The 21,708-nt window shown below is 37.2% G+C and overlaps 1 protein-coding gene across 4 annotated transcripts in view; it reads left to right on the top strand.

Annotated features, from left to right (window-relative positions):
- Window positions 1–21,201, top strand: part of LOC306872785 (tuberin-like) — a 48,212-nt gene extending 27,011 nt beyond the window's left edge. For all 4 annotated transcript variants that reach the window (XM_079421620.1, XM_079421618.1, XM_079421621.1 and 1 more), the window contains 15 exons: window positions 1,116–1,277; window positions 2,417–2,572; window positions 3,078–3,190; window positions 4,740–4,994; window positions 7,715–7,900; window positions 10,518–10,660; window positions 10,983–11,539; window positions 16,327–16,405; window positions 16,861–16,947; window positions 17,027–17,213; window positions 17,685–17,824; window positions 17,920–17,998; window positions 18,084–18,175; window positions 20,009–20,107; window positions 20,307–21,201. In XM_079421620.1, the coding sequence (XP_079277746.1) occupies window positions 1,116–1,277; window positions 2,417–2,572; window positions 3,078–3,190; window positions 4,740–4,994; window positions 7,715–7,900; window positions 10,518–10,660; window positions 10,983–11,539; window positions 16,327–16,405; window positions 16,861–16,947; window positions 17,027–17,213; window positions 17,685–17,824; window positions 17,920–17,998; window positions 18,084–18,175; window positions 20,009–20,107; window positions 20,307–20,477 (2,506 nt within the window). In that variant the 3' untranslated portion in view covers window positions 20,478–21,201. The remainder of the gene's footprint in view (window positions 1–1,115; window positions 1,278–2,416; window positions 2,573–3,077; window positions 3,191–4,739; window positions 4,995–7,714; window positions 7,901–10,517; window positions 10,661–10,982; window positions 11,540–16,326; window positions 16,406–16,860; window positions 16,948–17,026; window positions 17,214–17,684; window positions 17,825–17,919; window positions 17,999–18,083; window positions 18,176–20,008; window positions 20,108–20,306) is intronic.
- The last annotated feature ends 507 nt before the right edge of the window (window positions 21,202–21,708 follow it).

The raw sequence follows: 21,708 nt of genomic DNA, 5'->3' as shown, positions 1-21,708 counted from the left end.
TTTTTTTTTTTATATTGCTATTTAGGTTTAATTGATTTGAGTTTTTTTTATTTTATTTTCCAGGTGGTAATTTCAGTTCTTCGATTTCAATTTTATTTAAGTTCTTCGATTTTCAATCTGAGATAGATAAAATCTCAGTCATATGGACTACTTTTAGAAAATGTTAGCTTCTTTTTTTTTTTTTTTTTTTTTTAAGCTGATTTTGTGTTTTAATTAAGAAATAGTCATTTTAAAATCATTTTAGAATGATTTGAGTGACTTATTTTAATGTTATGGAATTTTAATTAATTTTTAAATAGCTTTTTTCTATTTTTTATTTTCAGCTTTTATTTTAATTTTAGTAAGATTTAAAAATAATTTGTCTTTTTTTAATGTTTCCATTTTAGATTTACATTTTTAAAAATCTGTTTGTTTTATTACTTCAACTAATTTTAGTACTTCAACTTATTTTATTTCAGTTGCAGTTTTATCCAATATTTAAATGTAATTTTATTTCCATTAAAACCAAAAACTACTTTTAATAGTTTTAGATAACAAAAACAGTAGAAAGTGAGAATGTTTTGGGTGAACTATTCCTTTTAGTAAAGATAAACTCACACAGTGTCTCTAATTTGATTTATAAAGCAGTGCGAGTCTGTTTTAACTGCGTGTGTGTGTGTGTGTGTGTGTATGTTTTTAATAGGGCCACTTCAGCTTCAATCAGCATCTGAATCTGATTTGTTACCCGCTGACACTCTGGCATCTTAACATCGTCACAAACACACTCGCACACTCTCATCTCAAGCTGCACACTGTGTCCTAACCAGCCGTGACGAGTGAAAAATATCCACATTAACCATCTGCAATCATGACAAGCAGAAAGACTGTGTAGCTCTGCCCACAGTGAAATGTCAAGAGTCAGAATCAGATGACTCGGAATCAAATGAATCTGAATCAGAATCATTCAGTGGTTCAAAATTCTGGTTAGGACATGGTGTCAGAGACTAGCTGAGATCTCTGACTTGACTAGTACCAGTTTGAGCTGGTTAAAGTGGTGCACTCTTTGACCCCGTGACCTGTCCTGTACCGGCTGTAACCCGGTGCCTGTGTGTGACCCCTGACCCCGTCCTGTGCAGGATGCAGACGTCCAGCACCACCTGCAGCCTGGGCTCGGCTGACGAGAACGCGGTGATGCAGGCGGACGACGCGCTCAAGACCGTCCATCTGGAGCTGACGGAGACCTGCCTGGACATGATGGCGCGATATGTCTTCTCCAACTTTTCCGCACTGCCCAAGAGGTGAAGCCTGTTCACCACACGTCACAGTTCTTCTACATTTACAGCCCAACATTTGCAATCAAATATCAATATTTGATTAGAAAAACCATTAATTGAAGATGAAATAAAATTTTTACATTATCATGTCAGATAGACGCGTTGAATCAGGAGACATGATTCATTTAATAGTCACATATTTGAGCAATTTAATTAATTAAGGAAATGTATGGTAAAAATACACAATCATGCCTCCTGATTCAACATGTGTTATACAAATAAAATGTAATAAAATAGTAATTGCACTAAATTAATACATGAAATTGATATGTTAAACTGAAGCAATTAGTATTAGTATTTTTTAAAATAAAATGAATAATAATATTAATAAGAAAAAATAAGTTGCTTTAATCTGAAACGGTGAAGTTTTATTTATTAATGTGCATTTTAAAATTAAATTAACGATAATATATAATTGCCCTACTTTAAAACTGAAACAATAAATGATTGTGTACTTTTGTATCCTGTTTAAAAAAATACTAATTTATAATTTTATAAAAAAGAAAATGGTACAGACAGTACTAAAACAATACAAATGTTTTTCATGAAGTCAGTTTTTTGCCAATAGATCTCACTGACCAATCTTTTAGATCAATGCACCAAAAGCTGTTTTACTTTTAAAGGAATTGTAATTTCATTAATTTGTCAGTCACTTTGAAATCAGAGTCAGCTAAATGAGTGAATGCATTGAAGATGTATGCAGAGCTGCTGTTGTCTCTGCTTTTTCTCTTTCTTTCATTCACACTTTTAGCTAGAGCTGTAATTGCTGTACCTTCATCCTTTTGTTCGGTGTCTGTGTGCAAAGCTTTAAATAATACTTGGCTTTCATCTCTGCAGTGCGTGACGAACGCAGGCCTCTAAACGCTGTATCGATTCACCTTTTGTACCAGAGTAAACTCTTTCTGCCACTCTTATAGTAGTTGTTTCCCTCTATGTGTGAATAGGCACATCAGCCGATATCCTTATTCGGCCTGTTGTTTTGAACAGCGTAGCGTCTGCTTTTAGCACACGAGCAGCAAACTTCTGTCAGAGATGGATGTGTTTTCTCACAATGACGCTAAATGAAGATGATTAATGTGCTTCATAAACTCTTCCTCTCTCAGGTCTCCCATCGCAGAGTTCTTGTTGTCTGGCGGCCCCAGTATGACTTGGCTGGTTGGGAATAAGTTAGTCACCATTACGACCAGCGGCGGCTCGCGAACCCAAGCCCTTCTGGGTCTGGACATGGCAGAGAGGCCCGGAGGAGGAGAAATGACCAGGTTACAAATATTTCTTTTTACAGTACCATTAGTACCAATTCATGTCTGTACCCACTTGTAGTCAACCACTTTTAAATGAAATCAAGCATAGATCGGTCTGAAAGGCCACTTTAATGTCGGCGATTAAAGGGGCAGGGGCTCGAGCCCCCCTGTGCACGCCACTGGTGTCACAAACCAATCATGCTATTACGTTTTCGATATGGGGGCGGGGTTGCTTATGTGGCAATGTTGGAAATATTTATGTTTTAAACCATGAAGGCGAGCCAATGGATATCACAAGCAACATGCAAACTTTGTGCAAGAGTTATGCTGGTGATAGATGGATAGACAGATAGGTAGACGGATGGATGGTTATAACTTTTGGTATAATCAGATATGAACCTCTCTCCACTCAATGTTTGGACATAGACAGGAAGAGGAACAGCCTCATATGACGATGTTTACTGCTCTGAGTCTCATCAGATGGGAAAACTTAAAAACATGCACACATATGACCCTTCTGCAGGTCTGACCCATCATTACACACCCGACAGACGAAAGAGGCTCCTGCTAAACTCGAGTCTCAGTCGGGCCAGCAGATCAGCAGCAGCACTCGTACCCGTGTCCGCTCCATATCAGGTGACTGTACACACACACACACACACACACACACACCCGTAGCTTCTCTTGCTCTGAACAGTTTTGAGCCATTTTCCACATTCTGACCCTTTGAATTAAACAATCTCTTCTTGCTTCTGTACCCTTTAAGACTTCTACATTTAAAGTACTTCTTTCATTACAATCTAGCGTTCTGCATGAAAGCAGTTCCTCAGCCAAGTCACTGAATGCTTGAAGTAGATATATGAGCTGTCATACATGAAATTAAAATCTTAAAGGGACAGTTAACTCTTAATCTTAGTTCTGTCATTATTTACTCACCCTTGTGTTGTTCTAAATTGTTATGATTTATATCTATGGTCAGATGGAGATATTTTGAAGTTTTTCTTAATCTATAAAAGTCAGTGGGGTTTAAAAGTTTCAAGCGTGTTAAGCTTGTAAATTTAAAGGTTGTGAAAAAGTAATTACCCCCAAAAACACAGTGGTTTAGTTGCTGTGTATGAACAGAAAGAAAATGAAGAGGTTATTCACTCTCAGATCAAATATGGAAACATGTCACTAACATCAAACCTCACTGGTTCTTGTGTCTCACATGACTTTGATGGTGCATTATTAAAACCAAAACTACTAAAATAATAAAATTAAATATTAACATTATAATAATGTAAAATAAAAAATATTAGAGGAAAAAATTTAACTGAAAAAAAAGTTCTAAATTTGAAACAACTGAAATAAATTAAGTTTAAATAATTTTTTTTTTAACAAAATAAAAATATAAAAAAACAAAACTAATAACAATAACAAAAGCACACAACAAAATTACTTAAACTGGAAATATATAAAAATAGAAGCTATAATAGTATATAAATATTAAAATAACACTGCTCTGTTCATCTTGCAAGAAATCTAAATTAATTTAATTGCTCTATTATTATTATTATTATTATTATTATTATTATTATTATTGTTGTTGTGAATAATTCTTAAATGCATGTTACTTTGAATAAAATGGTCTAGTAAATAGTCATCATAATTGCAACTAAAACTAACTGAACCATAAAACCACTTTTGTTACTTGAAATAAAACAAATGTTAACTGACAAAGTAAAATATATAAAATATTTCTCATTTTTATTTGACCTTAAAGTGCTAAAATAACTCAAACTGAAAATGAAATAAAAATGAATAGAATTTAAATGAATTTAAACATTTAAAAAACAAACAAAAATACAAAAACACAACAACATTTCAAAAAACAAATTACTAAAATTAAATGGGGAAATTATAAAAATAAAAACTAATTCAAGATATATATAATATTCATTTGTAAGTCGCTTTGGATAAACGTGTCTGATAAATAATTAAATGTAAATATATAATATCGTGATTCGTGGTATATAATGATATGTAATACTTAAAACTAAATGTGTTAAACTATAAAACTACTGAAAAAGGTAATATAATATTTTAGATTTTATTCTAAAATTAATTTTATATTATAATAAATATAATAAAATAACACTGAAAGATAGTAAAGTCATTGCATGCCCCTCTTGATTTCTCTCTCCAGGTGGTCACGCTCTGCGGGCCGGTCCGGCTCAGAGTCTCAGTCCTCTGGTGGCGTCTCCTGAGGGTGAGTACAGCGGCCCGCTGCCCCCGCCGGGCCCCCCCCTGGAGGTGCTGGTGTCCCAGAGAGGAGTGGAGGAGCACCCGGCGCCCTCCGCCTCGCAGTCCTCAGTGCCGCTCAAAGACAAGTCCAGCCTGGCCGAGTTTGTGCCCATGCTGACGCAGGGCTGGGCTGAGATCTTCATCCGCAGACCCTCAGGTACGACACACCGCAAATATCTGGCAGCCTTGTCCCGAGCCCGAATTATCGCCCACTCGCTCTCAATTATGACACATTTGTGCAGGCACTAAAATTAAATCATAATCACTCCATTCCAAGGGCGTTTGAGAGGCGCATGAGCGCACTTGCGGCCCGCAGGGGATGCCATGCCATTTCCAAAGTTTCATAATAGTTTGACTCACACCTGCTGTGCCCACGGGCCCGATTTTCCTCCGCTTTTCTCCTCCGTCTGCCTCTAAATGAAGAATAGCTCGGGAGCATTTAGCAGATTTATTTATTTTTTGTCCATTAATTGCGATGTGTCCTTGAGTGCTTCACTTCTTGAAGAATAACACGTGACCAGATGCTTTTTCAATGCGGTTCCTGAGGATTTCACAGCGTTGCTTTTGCAGTTTTGTTCCTTTCTGTGTTTGTCTGTCACTTTTTGTCTTTCTTTCATGAGTCAGTTTTATAGCGCTATCGCTTCACTCCCAACAGCTTTTTTATGTTTTATTTTTCTTCTCTATCTTTTTTGTAATCTATCTCTTTTGCTGTCTCTCTTTGAGTTCAGTTTGGTTCAGTACAGTTTATATTATGAGAAATGGTCAAATAATGTTCTAATAATAAAGTAGTCGAGTTAATCAAGTAATCAATAGTAAAATAAAAATAAGGTTAATAAAATGGTGTTTATTTGACATTTTATTAATAAATGTATATAAAATGTCACGAAATGTCACCTTCTCAAAAAGCACATTTTTGTAATTTTTAGGTATTAATATGTACCTTTAAGGTACTAATATGGACCCTTTAGGTACAAAGATGTGCCTTTTGTATCATTTTTTTTTTCTGAGTGTTTGCAAGCATTTTATTTCTTTCCAAACACCTAAAAATACTTCAGTCTAATAAAAATAGTGAAACTAAGCAAGTAATACTAAATCAAATTAATCAATTATTTGAAATAAAAGAGGTAAAATAAAAGCACTATTTATTGATTCACTAAGTATTTATGTTCATAAATGTCCATTTTCTTTCTTTGTTTAATCTCTGTATAAGCTGAGATCCGACATGTCTCTGGTGCCTGGAGTCAGGTTATTTCATTAGTGTGTAATTGTGTTTGCCGGATGTGTGGTGCGGGTGGGCAGATGCTGATGCAGATGTTGGTTAAATGGGTACATGGGCATATAGCTGTAGGTGTAAACAGACAGCTGGAGGTCTCAGTATGACCAGATCCTCATCCGTTATGTGTGTGTGTGTGTGTGTTTGTGGATGTGCATAATTTTTTGCTTTCCATGCAACAGTATTTTACATTTTCATAAAAAATAAATGTATTTGTGTTATCCTGATGACTATAATAACTACAGCTGATACAATTCCTCGATTCAATTGGAGTACTCGATTTAAAAAAAAAATTATAATAAAATCCTCGATTGCATTTTGCCCCTGTTAGTTTGAGTAAACGGCAAAAAAACGGAAGTGGTGATTCCACGGATGAGAATCCATGAAACGCATTATTAGACCGTTTTCCAAGGCTGCATGATATATTAAACCTATTTAAAAATCATAATAAAGCATAATGCTATTGTGAATTCAAAAATGCTACAATTCAATTAAATATGTGATGCCGGTTAATATACGTGCTTTATTTACATGCGTGTAGGTCACTGGTCAGAGTGGCTCAGTTCGTGGTAAATGCTGCTCCACACAAACTGTTCAAATGTCTCCTGTCTCCTCTCCACCAGTAAGCTGGTGTGTGGTGGGTGTTCTGGCGCAATGTGGCTGCCGTCGCATCATCCAGGTGGATGCTGCACATTGGTGGTGTTTGAGGAGATTCCCCCCTTCTTTGTAAAGCGCTTTGTGTACCCAGAAAAGCGCTATATAAATGTAACGAATTATTCAAATCATATCATACACTGCATATTGTTGTGAGTTTGGTTTTATTATAACATTCATCTGGGAACGCAACATGCCCCATTTCATCACATTTGTGAAGTAAATCATTTACAAACCTACGAAAACACTGGACCATGCATCAACATCTTTTTCAATATGCTAACTGTTCATCGCAATTTCAAAATAAACGTTTAAACCCTCACTCCAAGTTTACACTTTTCAATGTCCACATATTCAAGAAGTTACAGTGGCGATAGCATTTCTGTTGTAAAGAAATGGCCAAAATTTAAGATTAAGTGTAGATTTGAATTATGTTTTGTTTAGTCAATATTAACCAAGGATTAGATCACACCGTAAAGTGTAAAAACAATCGTCAGGCCGTCATTTGTTATAATGCGTAATATACAATAGCTCTATTGTTTTGTTCAATAAAACCGCATTATTACTTGCTTTTTATACTTTATTTGAACTAATTATTGCCTCATTGCTATTATATATGTATTTTAAAGGATATTGTTTGCATAGGTCTATTTTTATTAATAAACAAATAATTATAATTATCCGATTACTCGATTAATTGACCAATCTCCAAAATAATCGTTAGTGACAGCCTTAATAAAAACATTTATTTGTTTTCTCAACAACTGTAATATGTCACCATGTGATGTTTTGAAGATGCACCTAAGGAAATAGTTTCTGAAAGTACTATTCTGTTGCTCTAAGAATTAAGTATTTTCTATAGACTATTTATATTTCTTTACTTTAGTTTGAGTTATCTATCATGATTTAAAGCGTGCATCCTGAGTTTGGCTCTGTAAATCTGCTCTCAGGTAACACCAGCTGGCTGATGTGTCTGGAGAACCCGCCGAGCCCCTTCTCGTCTGAGCTGGGGAACGTCCCGCTGCAGGAGCTGTCCAGTGTGCTGATGGCCATGGATGGGGTGAAGGAGCCCCAGAGCGAGACCCCCGTGCCCCAGCCGCAGGGGAGGCCCGGCCCCATCCAGCGTTCCAACACCGGTGAGCTGCCGTCTCTCAAAACAACACTGTTTCAGCATATTTCTCTGGAGCTGGAATGGAGTTTCTAGAGTAGATATGTTGCGAGCTGTAATATCAAGTGCTGCAGCTGAGTCTGAGAATAGCATTACTGTGCTTTACACTGCATTTCTGTAGCATGTGTACTGTGCACAGAGTATTTCCTACAAATGTAAAAGTATTTTTTTGTATACACAGAATGTCCAAATATATTTAAATTTTAGTTAAGGTTTTACATTTTTAAACCGTGTGTGTGTGTGTGTATATGTCAGGCATATTAAATATGCCAAATAATTATAATTATGTGCAAGATCATGTCTGGATGTCATTAGCTGAATAAAGCAGCTAAATGAGTGTACTCGGTAGCATGCAGGTATGCTATTCCAAATTAAGAGATAAAAGGCTCAATTAAGAATAACCTACTACGTTGACTATTATATGGCAGAAATGGCAAAACTAGTATGCTATTTCAAATTCAGCCATATTGTGTACTGCCTATTATAGATACTGTATGTTGTCTAGAATTTTTTTATTTTTTTTAAATGGTATGTAAAAGCACTTTTTTTTTATGTGTGACATCACACATTGGGAACATTCTTTTATGCATTTATTTTTTAAAATCTATTTATTTATTTATGTAAAGCTATTTATCAAACTCTTACAGGTTTATATAAACAGGTCTGCTGAGAACATTTATTTTTTTTATTTTTTTATTTCCAAGATCTTGCTTTTTTTATATAAACCAAACTGCTGAAAAACTTTGTTTGTTTGTTTATACATTTATTTATTAATTATTTTAATTTGTATTTATTTAAATTTTTTGTATATACACTGGCCTGCTGAAAACAGTTGTTTATTTATTTATTTCCAAGATAGTTTTTTTCATATAAACCAAACTGCTGAAAACTTTTTGTTTGTTTATACATTTATTAATTATTTTATTTATTTATTTCTGTTTTTTTTTTATACACTGGCCTGCTGAAAACATATATTTTTTGTGTTTGTTTTACAGACTCTTAATATTTTACATGAACATGCCTGCTAAAAGCATAAACGTTGCAACTTAATTCAGCAGAATCACAAGTGTTTCAGTGATTTATTCCTCTTAATGACCGTTTCACCTCCCTCTAACATACTGTGCATAAATGATACACATTAAAAAGAGAAAGCATCTGCCATCCACAACTGAGTATTTGTAATTGCAGACCTGTTTGAAGGCCTTCTCTCATGCCGTCTACAGTGGGCCGCTCAGCACATCTGTCCCTGTGTCAGCCTGTCTCTCTTTGACTGTTTCTGTGTGTTTCCTCTGGGTCCATGCGGTGTTGATGGCTTGGCCTGTGTTGGTTTTTGTCTGGGTTTGTCGCTGCAGTGGGTGCTCTGGGCTCTCTCTGCTCCTCCGAAACGCCCGACAGGTTACACAGGAGTATATCGTGGGCAGGTAGATATGTCTGCTGTGTGTGTGTATATGACCTCGAGCACATACATGCGCCGCGCTAGAGTGTTTCTGTAGCTTCCGGTCTTCATTAACACTCAACAATCCAGAACAAACCAACTAATCAGCGGTCAACTCAACCAGTCTCCACACAGAACCAGCGATGGGATTGATTCCTGATTCAGGACGCTCTTTTCTCTTGCCTTTGCTCTTTTTCTTGCGTCCGTGAATTTGACATGAAAGGCATCTTTCTCTTGGAATGTTTTCCCTCTGTGTGTGATTTCCGTTTGACCCACATAAAAGTGTTCCTGTTAGAGCTGGACGATGTGGATGATAAAGGTTTTGAAATGTTTCAAAACGGGATGGCTGAAAATATTTCAGTCATTCTATATAAACCAAGAATATAGTTGTAGGTAGTTGACTTAACTTGTCTTTATTCAGTATTTTAGGTTAAAATGTACATGAATGTGCAAGGAAAAGTGTATTTTTACAGGTGCTAAAGTGTATATTTTGTCAAATCAACTTGCTTTTTTTGCTTTATTCAGTTGGTGTTATTGCTATTATCAGTTAATTTAATAATTTTATGTATTTGCATCAGTATAGCAAATTATATCAATAAACAGCAATATATACCTTCATGTTAGGGCTGTCAATTAAAAAAAATCAACTAAATACATGATATTATAATCATATGATATTTAAAGAATTTTGAAGGATAATAAGGCCGATGAGGAAGCTCAGAACAAATATGTAAATATCAAAGGGCTGGAAAATGGTTTTAGCTATATGTTTTTAAATGTCATCATTATTTTGGCACATTTTTCAGAAAGAGAGAGACTTTTAGCTGTGTATGTCTGCTTTTGTCATCTCGTAGGACCCTGCACTAGCATACAGACCTCAAATCTAACACACACTCGCATTTCCCTGGGTCTCTAAAAGCATGTTCTGTAAAGCCTTTCAGTGGCAAATCTGTATTGAACCTGCTTCAACTCGATCAGCTTGTGTGTGTTTGTGCAGGTTTGATCTTCAGATGGCTCTGCATGTATTAGAGTGACTGTAGGAGAGTTTCTAGACTAATGGCAGATATGGTAGACGCTCCTCTGCTCATGGATGTAATACAGTGTGCTGTGACAACATCTCGTTTATTGTTGTCATGCTGCCATCTCACAGATTCGGTCGTGTTGGAAGAAGGTGGACGGAGCAGAGCGACTGTGTCAGCAGCGGAGTCCAAAGAGCTGGAGGAGTTTGAGGCCGTAGCGTCTGAACCCATCTTCATGAGCGCCGCTACAACCCCAGCCGGCTTACTGAGCAGAGTGAGGGAACAATAATCAGTGTTGGGGAAAAGTAAAAGTACTTTTAAAAACAATGCATTACAATATTGCGGTACTCTGTAATAAAGTATGCAATTGCGTTTTTCTGGAAACTTCACTTTTGCATCCCTTTTTGTCACCTGGGCTGTGCTGCTTGCATATTTGTTTTGTAATAAGACCCAAAGGTTTTATTTTTTGCAACTCTAAAGGCCTTTTCACACTAAAAGTGAAATGAATAAGCCACAGGCTGAAGTATATTTATTTTATTGGCATTGATAAACCACAGATTGATTAATGTAATTTTTTTTTCGTGTCTTCTCTCAAGTCCTCCTCAACCTCTAGTCAGGACGATGAGAAGTCGACTCTGGAGGAGGTGAGTGAGGGCGGTATCCCCATCGATCAGCCTCCGCCGGCACTCTCCACGCCGGGTCTTCAAGAGAGTGACCTGCCACTATCTCAGGCCACCACCCTGAGCAAATCAAGCTCGTCCCCGGAGCTGCAGACTCTCCCCGAGGCCTTCACCAAGGCTGTGGCCCAGAGTGCCACCGGCGGAGACCTGCTCAGCTCTAGGATCCCGACGGTCCAGGCCAGCGAGAGAGAGGCCTCGGGTGAAAGCACCTGGCCGGGAGAGAGCATTACATCAGTCGGCCCGTCCAGCTCCAGTGCTAGCGTCTCCGTCTCCTCGTCCTCCACCTCCAGGATGAGGCTGGAGTTTCCCACGGCTCAGCCGGGATCCCTGTCTCCCACCGGACACAGACCCCGCGGACACACCATCTCAGTGTCTGCGCCCTCGTCCCGCAGGGAGAGGAAGATGGACCGAGACTCGTACCACAACAGAGGAGGTCCATCCAACGCAGAGAAGAGCTCAGGACTCAGTCCCAGGTAACTTGAAATCCAAACTCATATTCTGCCTTCCTTTTATACGCATTAGAAACTTTTGTTTTCCATGCAATTACACTGAACGCAAGCTAAAGTTTTCAAGCTTCAAAAAGGATGCAAAGCATGTTAAATGTATTTTAAAAGTTAGGAATGCATGATATATCAACACCATATCAGTTATAAATACAGTACTGTTCAATAGTTAAGTCAGCAAGATTTTTATTTTTTCGAAAGAAACTTATTTTATTCAGCAAGGATGCATTAAATTGATCAAAAGTGACCGTTACTAAATATTCGTGTTTCAAATAAATGCTGTTCTTTTAAACCTTTCTTTATCAAAGAATCCTCAAAAAAACTTATCAGGGTTTCCACAAAAATATGAAGCAGCACAACTGTTTTTAACATTGATAATAATCAAAAGTGTTTCTTGAGCAGCAAATCAGAATATTAGAACATATCATCTTTTATTACATTTAGATTACCTTTGTCGTCATCTAACTCTCACTTAGTTTAAAACGCTAATAATTTAATCTCACTGTTCAATGTAGTCTTTGAATGTAAGCCAATGTTCCATGATAATATGTTGCTTAACACTGTAACATTGTTTTATTTATTACACAAACTAGTATTAATAGTTTGATTTGTTTAATTTTTATGATGTTTTTATCAGTTATCATCTAGAAGTAGCATTTATAGCAGAAATGTTAAAATTCTTGTTGAACTCTTTTACATTTCAGAACCGTCTCAGTAAAAACCATTTACTGAAATGCTCTGGGAAAATAATGCAGTGAACGCAGTAAACAGGCTATTTTCATATACGCGTATGATTTACAGGACAGTAATATTATTTTTCACTAGATAAGCCTCATATGAGAGAGCAACATGTTCCTAACCAGCATTCATTTTTTATTACTCGCACGTTGTAAAGTCCCTAGAAACGCAGTTTAGCAGAGATGATGAAGCGGTTGCCATTGCATCAAGGTCTTTTGGAAACATGTCTTCTGATTGCATCTCACTTTTAGCAGATGTTTTTCATTAAGGAGATGTGCACGATGGGACAATTTGTATAAAATAATGCAAGGGAAAAGCCTTCTGTGCAATGGTGTATCAGTTCTTATCAAAACTACAACTATCAACAATCCACTAGGACTGGGCGACAAGGCCAAATATATTATCACAATATTTTCTTTCCATTTCATACAATATCACGATTTGAATTTACCAATAATGGGAAAGGAAATGCTTTTAAAATTACATTTTAGTATACAATAGCAATATATTTTTTTCAAGTTAAACTAAACTCTTATTTTGGCGGGTTGTCATGAAGGTCTTTCAGTTTTACTTTCAGTTTCAGTGTGTTTGACAGTAGTTTTTCTCAAATGAAACGGTAAAAACCTTATAATAGTTAGCCTATTGACGACAAGCACTGAGTGGCTGTTGCCACATTTATGAAACCATATTGAGTAATAATGTCCAGAACTTATCATCGTTATCAGCATAAATTTTATCGCGACTCAATATGATATGGTTTTATCGCTCAGCCCTATAATCCGTGTCTGCTCAGTTATGTAATGGATGGTGTGGCTGTGATTAACACACCTGTAATGTCTTTGAACAGCATCCATTAGATCCCACTGCACCGAGTGCTCCATTTTCTAGGAAAAGCAAAGCATTATATGGAGAGTAATGATATGGCTGTACCGCCTCATTTTTTTCATTGCTGTCATCATCTGTCGCCCCTGTTAACATGAAATCATCCTGCCTCCTTCGCTCGCTCGACTCGTTTTGTGAAGTGAGGCACTTTCTGAGTTGAGCGCTTTCAAATCATTGCCTTGAATTGGAATTACGTGTAAATTACTGCCATCCGTCTTTGAGAGGTTCAGTGCTGCTGGAGTTGCACGATCGATAGACTCTATTTATAGAGGCTATTTATAGACAAAAGAGCAGGAAAGCCTAGTGAGTTTCCTGAAAGTGTTTTCTTCTCTGTCACGGGCCGTATGTGTCTCGTTTAATGGGTTCAGTCAGACACTAAGAGCTGTTGTCTGTCTTTTTCTCGAAACGGTTCACAATGCTTTTTTGCAATTGTGTTTAGATTGCTGTTCGATATGAAGCATGTCTGTTTTGAAAAAAGCCACAATTACTTCCTAATAAGGATTGAGGGCCCCATAACTCAAAAAACACTTGCTGTATGAATAGAGGCATAAAAGGAGTAGTTTCTTTAGTGGTACACTGAGTTCTGAATGTCCTGTTTCTGTTTTCCATGCGGTTAAAGATGGATGTGGACAGGAGCGGTCAAAAAGCACAGAAGTGTTTTATTATTTAACAGAAATCGAACACTTATTCATTAAGTGTTCCCCTTTACCGTAGCTATGTTTAATGCATATATACACAGTGCTGCTGGAAAGTTTGTGAACCCTTTTTTCGATATTTCTGCATAAATATGACTCAAAACATAATCAGGTTTTCGCAAGTCCTGAAAGTAGACCAAGAGAACCCAGTCAAACAAATGAGACAAAACTATTTTCTTTGTCATTTATTTATTCACTAAAAAGATCCAATATTGCATGTCTGTGAGTGGCAAAAGTATGTGAATCTCTTGGATTAGCAGATAATTTAAAGGTGAAATTAGAGTCCATCTGTGCAGAGGTGTTTTCAGTCAGTGCGATGACTATCAAATGTCAGTACGTGACCTGTTTGATTCAAAGAACGGGGATCTATCAAAGTCTGATCATGTTTGTGGAAGTGAATCATGTCACGAACAAAGGAGATTATTACTGAGGACCTCGGAAAAAGAGTTGATGTTGCTCATCAGGCCAAATAAAGGTTACAATACCATCTCTAAAGAGTTTGGACTCCACAAATCCACAGATTGTGTACAAATGGAGGAAATTCAAGTCCACTGTTGCCTTCCCGAGAAGTGGTCGACCAACAAAGATCACTCCAAAGCAGAACGTGTAATAGTCTGCGAGGTTGCAAATGCTCACAGGGTAACTTCTAAGCAACTAAAGGCCTTTCTCGCATTGGCTAAAGTTAATGTTCATGAGCCCACCATCAGAACATTGAGTAACCATGGTGTGCATGGGAGAGTTACAAGAAGAAATACACTGTTCTCCAAAAAGAAAATTGCTTGCTAAAGATCATGTGGACAAGCCAGAGGACTATTGGAGAAAGCTTTAATGGATGGATGAAACCAAAATAGAACTTAGTGGTTTAAATGAGAAGCTATTATGTTCGTAGAAAAGAACACACTGCATTCCATCTTAAGAATCATATCCCATATGTGAAATATGGTTGTGGTAGTATCATGGCTTGGGCCTGTTTTGCTGCATCTTGGCCCGGACAGCCTGCTATCATTGATTTAAACAATGAATTCTGAATTATACCAGCAAATTCGAAAGGAAAACGTCAGGACATCTGTTTAAGAAAAGAGTCTCAAGAGAACGTGGGTCATGCAGCAAGACAACAACCCCAAGCACACGAGTCATTCTACCAAAGAACGGTTAAAGAAGAACAAAGTTAATGTTTTGGAATGGCCAGAATGGCCAATGGTCCAGCCCTGAATCCAATTAAAATGTTGTGGAAGGACTTAAGCAAGCAGCTCATAGAAGAAAACCCTCCAACGTCACAGAGTTTCAGTGGTTCTGCACTAAGGACTGGCCTAAAATTCCTACATGTTGTTGTGCAGGACTGATCAGCATTTACAAGAAACTTTACCTTCAGTTACTGCAGCAAAAGGGGGTCGCACCAGATACTGAAAGCAAAGATTCACATACTTTTTGCAACGCAGGGATATATAACACTGGATATTTTTTCTCAATAAATAAATGACAGAAAATATTTTTCTCTCACTTGTTTGATTCGGTTCTCTTTGTCTACTTTCAGGACTGAAAATCTGATGATGTTTTTGGTCATTTATGCAGAAATATAGATAATTCTAAAGGTTTCACAAACTTTCAAGCAGCACTGTGTATGTATATACCATAATACCAAAAAAAATAAAAATAAAATTGCATAATGACAAATAGTTAAATATTCTTTTTAATTGTATAGTTTTGTAATGCATTCTATATTTTTTTATTATTTTTCTTTTAAATTATATAAAATGTTTTGTTTTATGTAAACATTTTCTATATAGCAATTCTTTCTCTTTATCTATATAATTAATAATTTTTTTTTTTATTTAAACAGCTGACTAGTAATTAGATTTGCTTACAAAAAAGACAACAAAAGTAGCAGAAAATATATATGGCTAAAAATATATTTTACAACTTTGTGTGTATAGCGTGTGTATGTATGTGTGTGTGTGTGTGTATATAGATATAGATAGATATAAACAGAAACAGATTCCATATGTGGCTGATCATAAATATGAAATGTAAATCTGTCTGGCATCATTATTGAGATGTTTTCAGCACTCCTGGTTACTTTACTGTATCCATCCTAAATGCGTCTGCTCATATTGTTAGTAGTGCTGTGCAGCACATGTTTTCCACTGATATTGTCATGGCAAGATTTATGTTAAGTCTGGAGTTGTATCCTCATTTGCACAGTTTTAGTTGGCCAGATTTAATGGGTCTCAAGAGGTCTGGAGAGAGTTTTGGGACACTTCTCCCGATCAAGTGCTTATCCTCTCCAAACTTCACCTTTAGCTTTGATATTTTCCCGTGTGATGAGGTAAGTTGCGTGTAGGCAGATGAAAGTTGTGCCGGACTTTAAAGGCATTAAATGTAGTGTGCACTTGTGTCGGAGTGGAGCTTCAGTCTGAACTTTGCTCCTCTTTCTGTCGGCAGCTTCGTCTTCCTGCAGCTCTATCACTCTCCGTTCTTTGGCAATGAAGCCAACAAACCCCTCCTGCTGCCCAAATCTCAGGTGAGGAGACTATCTCTCTTATAATTGGGCAAATCTTGTATATACATTACATGTAATTTCACACCAAATCAAAAAAGGTAAATAAAAAAAAAATAATAATAATGAAAATAATTTTTAAAGGTCTGTGTTTTTTGGCACAAACCATTTTAATTTTATATATTTTAATATATATAATGTATAATTGCCTTCTCTCTCTCTCTCTCGCTCTATATATATATATATATATATATATATATATATATATATATATATATATATATATATATATATATATATATATATATATATATATATATATATATATATATATATATATATATATATATAAAAAATCTAAATCCAAAAAAATATATTTTTTTTTTTTGGATTTAGATTTTTATTTTTTTTTGAGATTCACCCAATCACTTTCTATAGGCCTCTTCATTGTCTAATGTAGTGTGGTCTCACGTTCACAGCTGATTGATCGTGCCGTTAAAGTCCTGGATCAGATGCCTCCGTATGACACTCATAAGATCGGCGTGGTGTTTGTTGGAGCCGGGCAGGTAGTTGTGTTCCTCTGTTCGTTCTGCTGTTTCAGATGTTGGAGGAAGTCTGAGTGATTGACGTTTTTTTTATTATCAGGCGAATAACGAGGTGTCGATCCTGTCCAACGAGTACGGCTCCAACCGCTACGCTCAGTTCCTCACAGGCCTGGGAAAACTCATACACCTGAAGGACTGCGACCCAGACCAGATCTTCCTGGGTGGACTGGACCAGTACGGAGACGACGGAGAGTTCACCTACTGCTGGCACGATGACATCATGCAAGGTCAGGCTAGTCGTGATAAGAAATAGTAATTATTGTTGCTCATAAAAATAACTAAATCACGATAGCTAGAATTTTTCTAACTAATTATTATATTGTTAAACGTTATATTTTTACATATTAAAATGGTGACACTTTATAACAACATTCATTTGGTTAATGTTAATGAATACATTAATATTAACTAACAATGAGCAATACATTTGTAGTTATTATTATCATTACCATTTACTATTTATAACTATTAATTAAACAAAATAAAGGTCATAGACACACCCTACCACTTGACTGTGCCTGTGAAGACCTCAAATATGGGAATTATGATTTATGTAGGCACTTCAGTCAGTGTTGGCTTCGAGTGTTTGAGCGTTATTATGTGAAGCTCATTACAGCGTCTGAAGACTCTTAAGTGTTCATAAAGAGCGTTCGGAGCAGGAGGTGAAGCTAATGCAGGCGTGTTTTGCTCCTCTGCAGCGATTTTCCATATAGCCACTCTGATGCCGAACCGCGAGAGCGACAAGGGCTGCTGCAATAAGAAACGCCACATTGGTAATGACTTTGTGGTGGTGGTTTACAATGACTCCGGAGAGGAGTACAAACTTGGCACTATCAAGGTGTGTGAGAGGGTCCCTATACATCTCATTTCCGTTGCTGCCACATTTATTTCAGAAGTATTGTTAAATGATATTTTGTTTGTTCATGTGTTTAGGGACAGTTTAACTTCGTGGAGGTGCTTATAAAGCCTCTCGACTACGAGAGTAACCTGGTCACGCTGCAGTGCCGGAAAGGTGAAACAAGCCGCTTTGAATCAGATGTGTGTGTGTGTGTGTGTGTGTGCGCACAATAACGCTGTAACTCCTCCTCCTCTCTCAGATTTGGAGGGTTTGGTCGACACCAGTGTGGCAAAGATCGTTTCTGACCGCAATCTACCGCTGCTTGTGAGACAGATGGCACTCCACGCCAATGTGAGACCCCTTCTTGTCTTTTGTCTCTTTCTTCTGTTTCATATGGAAGCCTAATTCTGACACAAAATTTTAAAAAATAATCTGTGAGTGGGGTGTAAATTTGTATATCAAAAATTTGACGTTTTACCCAGAAGTGCGAGTTCATATCTCACAATTCAGAGTTTACATTTCACATTTCTTCTCACAATTCAGATTTCTTTTCTTTTGGATTTTGTTCCCCCCCACAATTTTGAGTTTACATCTCTCACTCTTTATTTTTCTCCACATTTTTGCTTTCCCATCACTTAGATAAAGGCGCTGTATACACACACACACACACACACACACACATATATATATATATGTATGTGTATGTATATTGTTTTTTTTAAATCTGAGAACTGTTTTTTTTCTCTGCCTATAAAAAAAAGTTTATAGGCAAAGAAAAAAAGCTAGAATTGAGAGCTACAAACTCAGAAGTCAGAGCTGTAAGATAAATAGTTGCAGTTACCTTTTTATTTATGTAGTTATAGTTATGTTTTTATTTTATTTTTTATTCCACGATGGAAACAAGTTTCAAGATGTTTTTGACCACTGCACTTTTGTGTTTGTTTTTCCCCTGCACAAAAAGCCCTTTTTTTCTGTTTGACAACATTGTATACAATTAATTCACTTAACAATAAGATAAAGATTTAAAATTCTTAAACCAGAAATGTTTGCTTGGCTAGTTCTAATTTTTTAATACTTAAGCACAATTTTTTACTAAAAAGCGTACTTTTTACTGTCACTCAAGTATTTAGCTTGGACTTTTAATTGAGCAAAATGTCACATTGCTTTCACTTAAGTGTAATTTTTTACATGCCTGATTTTGACTCCAAAGTAGCTGTTTTCTTCAGGTGCAAATCATACGTCATAATCTGAGGTGTTATTAATGTGGTAAGGATGCGCGGTAATACTGATGTTTTCCTTAACGAAAACACTAATAAAGACCGTTTCCGTAAAACAAAAGTATTTGAGGCATACAGATCTCAGTGCCCGTTGCTCTCACCACGCAGTCTGTTTAGCATAAATATGCTGTTTTTCTGGGTTAGTTCTCTTCCCACCTACTGTGATAAGTGGAGAGTATGTAATAAGGCTGTTTGGTGTGAGTCACACACCCACGCTTTCCTCTGAGACCCTCCAAATCACTGCAGGCTCACCTCCAAAGCGCGGCCCACTGCCTCCGGCTCCAATTAGCAACACATGCCACAAAATGGCCAGCAAGTCAGGGGAGGTTAAACGCAGAACTCGGGTTTCACCCGGGACATGGACTATTTTGGGGTGGATTATTAACTTCTTGTTTCCATGGTTACAAGGGAACTTTAGGAGACAGAAAGTACTTTAGTTTGGGAATTTATGTGCAATCCTGGCACCATGTTGCTATCCTAGATCAAAGTGTATTCCAGTATACGGCACTCACCTTTCACAGTCCAATCAACAACTGACTGATAGAATCTGGTCCAACGCTACACTTTTTTTCTTGTTCATTTTGCTTGAAAATACATCACAATTCAGAAGGTGGTCATAGCTTCTGTTTTCATTCTTTAAACCATTGGTCTCAAACTCAGTTCCTGGAGGGCCACAGCTCTGCACAGATTTGCTCCAACCCTAATCAAACACACCTGATCCAGCTAATCAAGGTTTTCAGGATCACTAGAAACTTCCAAGCAGGTGTGATTTGGAGCTAAACTCTGCAGAGCTGTAGCCCTCCAGGAATTGAGTTTGAGACCACTGCTTTAAACAGTCATTTCAAATGATCACATTGCCTTTGAACCTTTTTAATGAGTGCTTTATCTGCTTTCTTGTCTTGTATAGATGGCATCACTGGTGCATCAGTGTAGAGCGAACCCATCAGACGCCTACGCTTCAAAATGGCTGGCGAGATTGAGACACATCAAGAGGATCAGGACACGGGTACAAAAGTTTTTTTAATTTTTTGAAAGAAATGAATACTTATTCAGCAAGGATTTGTTCAAATTAAAAAGTGATAGTAAAAAGATATATTGTTATATTGGAAAAAAAGTTTTCCCATATCCCCAAAGTTTTGTTTGGTAGTGTGTCTGTATGCTGGATGAAATATATATTACATGGTGGATGTTTTCTCCATCAACAGGCTCAGGAGGAAATTCAGTCGCGCCCCACTCACGCAATCTCTCTGACCCAAAGCCACGCCCCCATGCAGAATAAACCCGCCCACCAGCCCTCCGGCTCTGCTTCGAACCCGGACGCCAGCCAGAGGAAGAGGCTGGTGTCCACCATCGACGATTTCACAGACTTTGTCTAGCGAGAGACCAGTGACGTGTTTTTAACTGACACCGAGTGACGCTGCGTCCCCATCAGTCCAGACAAACGAATCCACTCCTGAAAGCGGAGCGCAGTGAGGTTTGGTGTTAGTAAGATTTGATCACCTTTAAAACCACCCAACGTGCCACAGGAAGTTAGAGATCCGCTCAGCCGGGACACAGCTTCACTCAACCCCTTGACTGTATGAATGAATTTCACAAAGCGCTGCTCCGACTGCTGAAAGATGGATGTAAACGCATGCACTGGCATTATCAGCAGTACGACTAAGCAGTTTTTAGCAGTACGACTAAATTGCACACGGTTATCACGTTTCCTGCACACGGTTAACACGCTTTTCACGTCACTTTTTCACACACTCATTTTCTGTTATTGTTTTTCTCTGAATATTTGAAAATGGTCTATGATATTAACTGTCCAAACGTTTTGCTTGGTTCCTGTTGTTTTCTTTGTGTATGATGGTTATTGCTTATGTAATGAGTTTCTAATAGAACAACAGATTCACAGAACAACAGCTAGTATATGGTAAAACCGCATCAGAAGTGTGTGCATGTGTCGCTACCAAATAAAACACTGAAATGTGTAAATACTGCTGTTGTTCAGAGTCTACTTTCACTCTTGAGTAAAACCTCTGTATGCTTCTGTCATCATTTACTGTCTAAATCTTGTGTATGCATGTGTGTTGTGCAATTGAACTTTGTAAGGGCAATATTGAGGAGTTGATTGTTTTTATTTATAGCACCTTTCTAAAACTCAACGCCGATACATCTAGGGCTTCTCATTCTTGAAATATTTAACCCTGGGTTATTTCATATGTAACACTGCTCATTACCGAGTTAACTTGCTGCTGAAAAAGGTCAGTTGGGTACATAAGAGACTACGTAAGATATATTTTTGAGTTTCCATTTGCTCAAATAGCAACAGAAAAACTCTACAATGGTGTTATCACGACTTTCTAATAGAGCAAACATTTGAGAGAAACTAATAACGGCAGTCAGGAGAGAAAAGGATGTAAAAATGTACCTTCACTCCTGTAGACGCTATATTATGAAAGCCCGTTTTCCGCCACTGAATAAACAAAAAAAGGCTAATTTCGACATTCGAGTTTACATCTCGCAATTCTGAATTTTTTTTTTCTTAGAATTGTGAGATTTAAACTCGCATTATGAGTTATAACTTATAAAGTCCAGTTCAGAGGGGAAAAAACTATGTTC

This window comes from Barbus barbus, assembly GCF_936440315.1.
Source record: "Barbus barbus genome assembly, chromosome: 7".
In the NCBI taxonomy this organism is placed as follows: Eukaryota; Metazoa; Chordata; class Actinopteri; order Cypriniformes; family Cyprinidae; genus Barbus; species Barbus barbus.
Note: the sequence above shows the minus strand (reverse complement) of the source record. Positions and strands in the feature narration are given on the sequence as shown.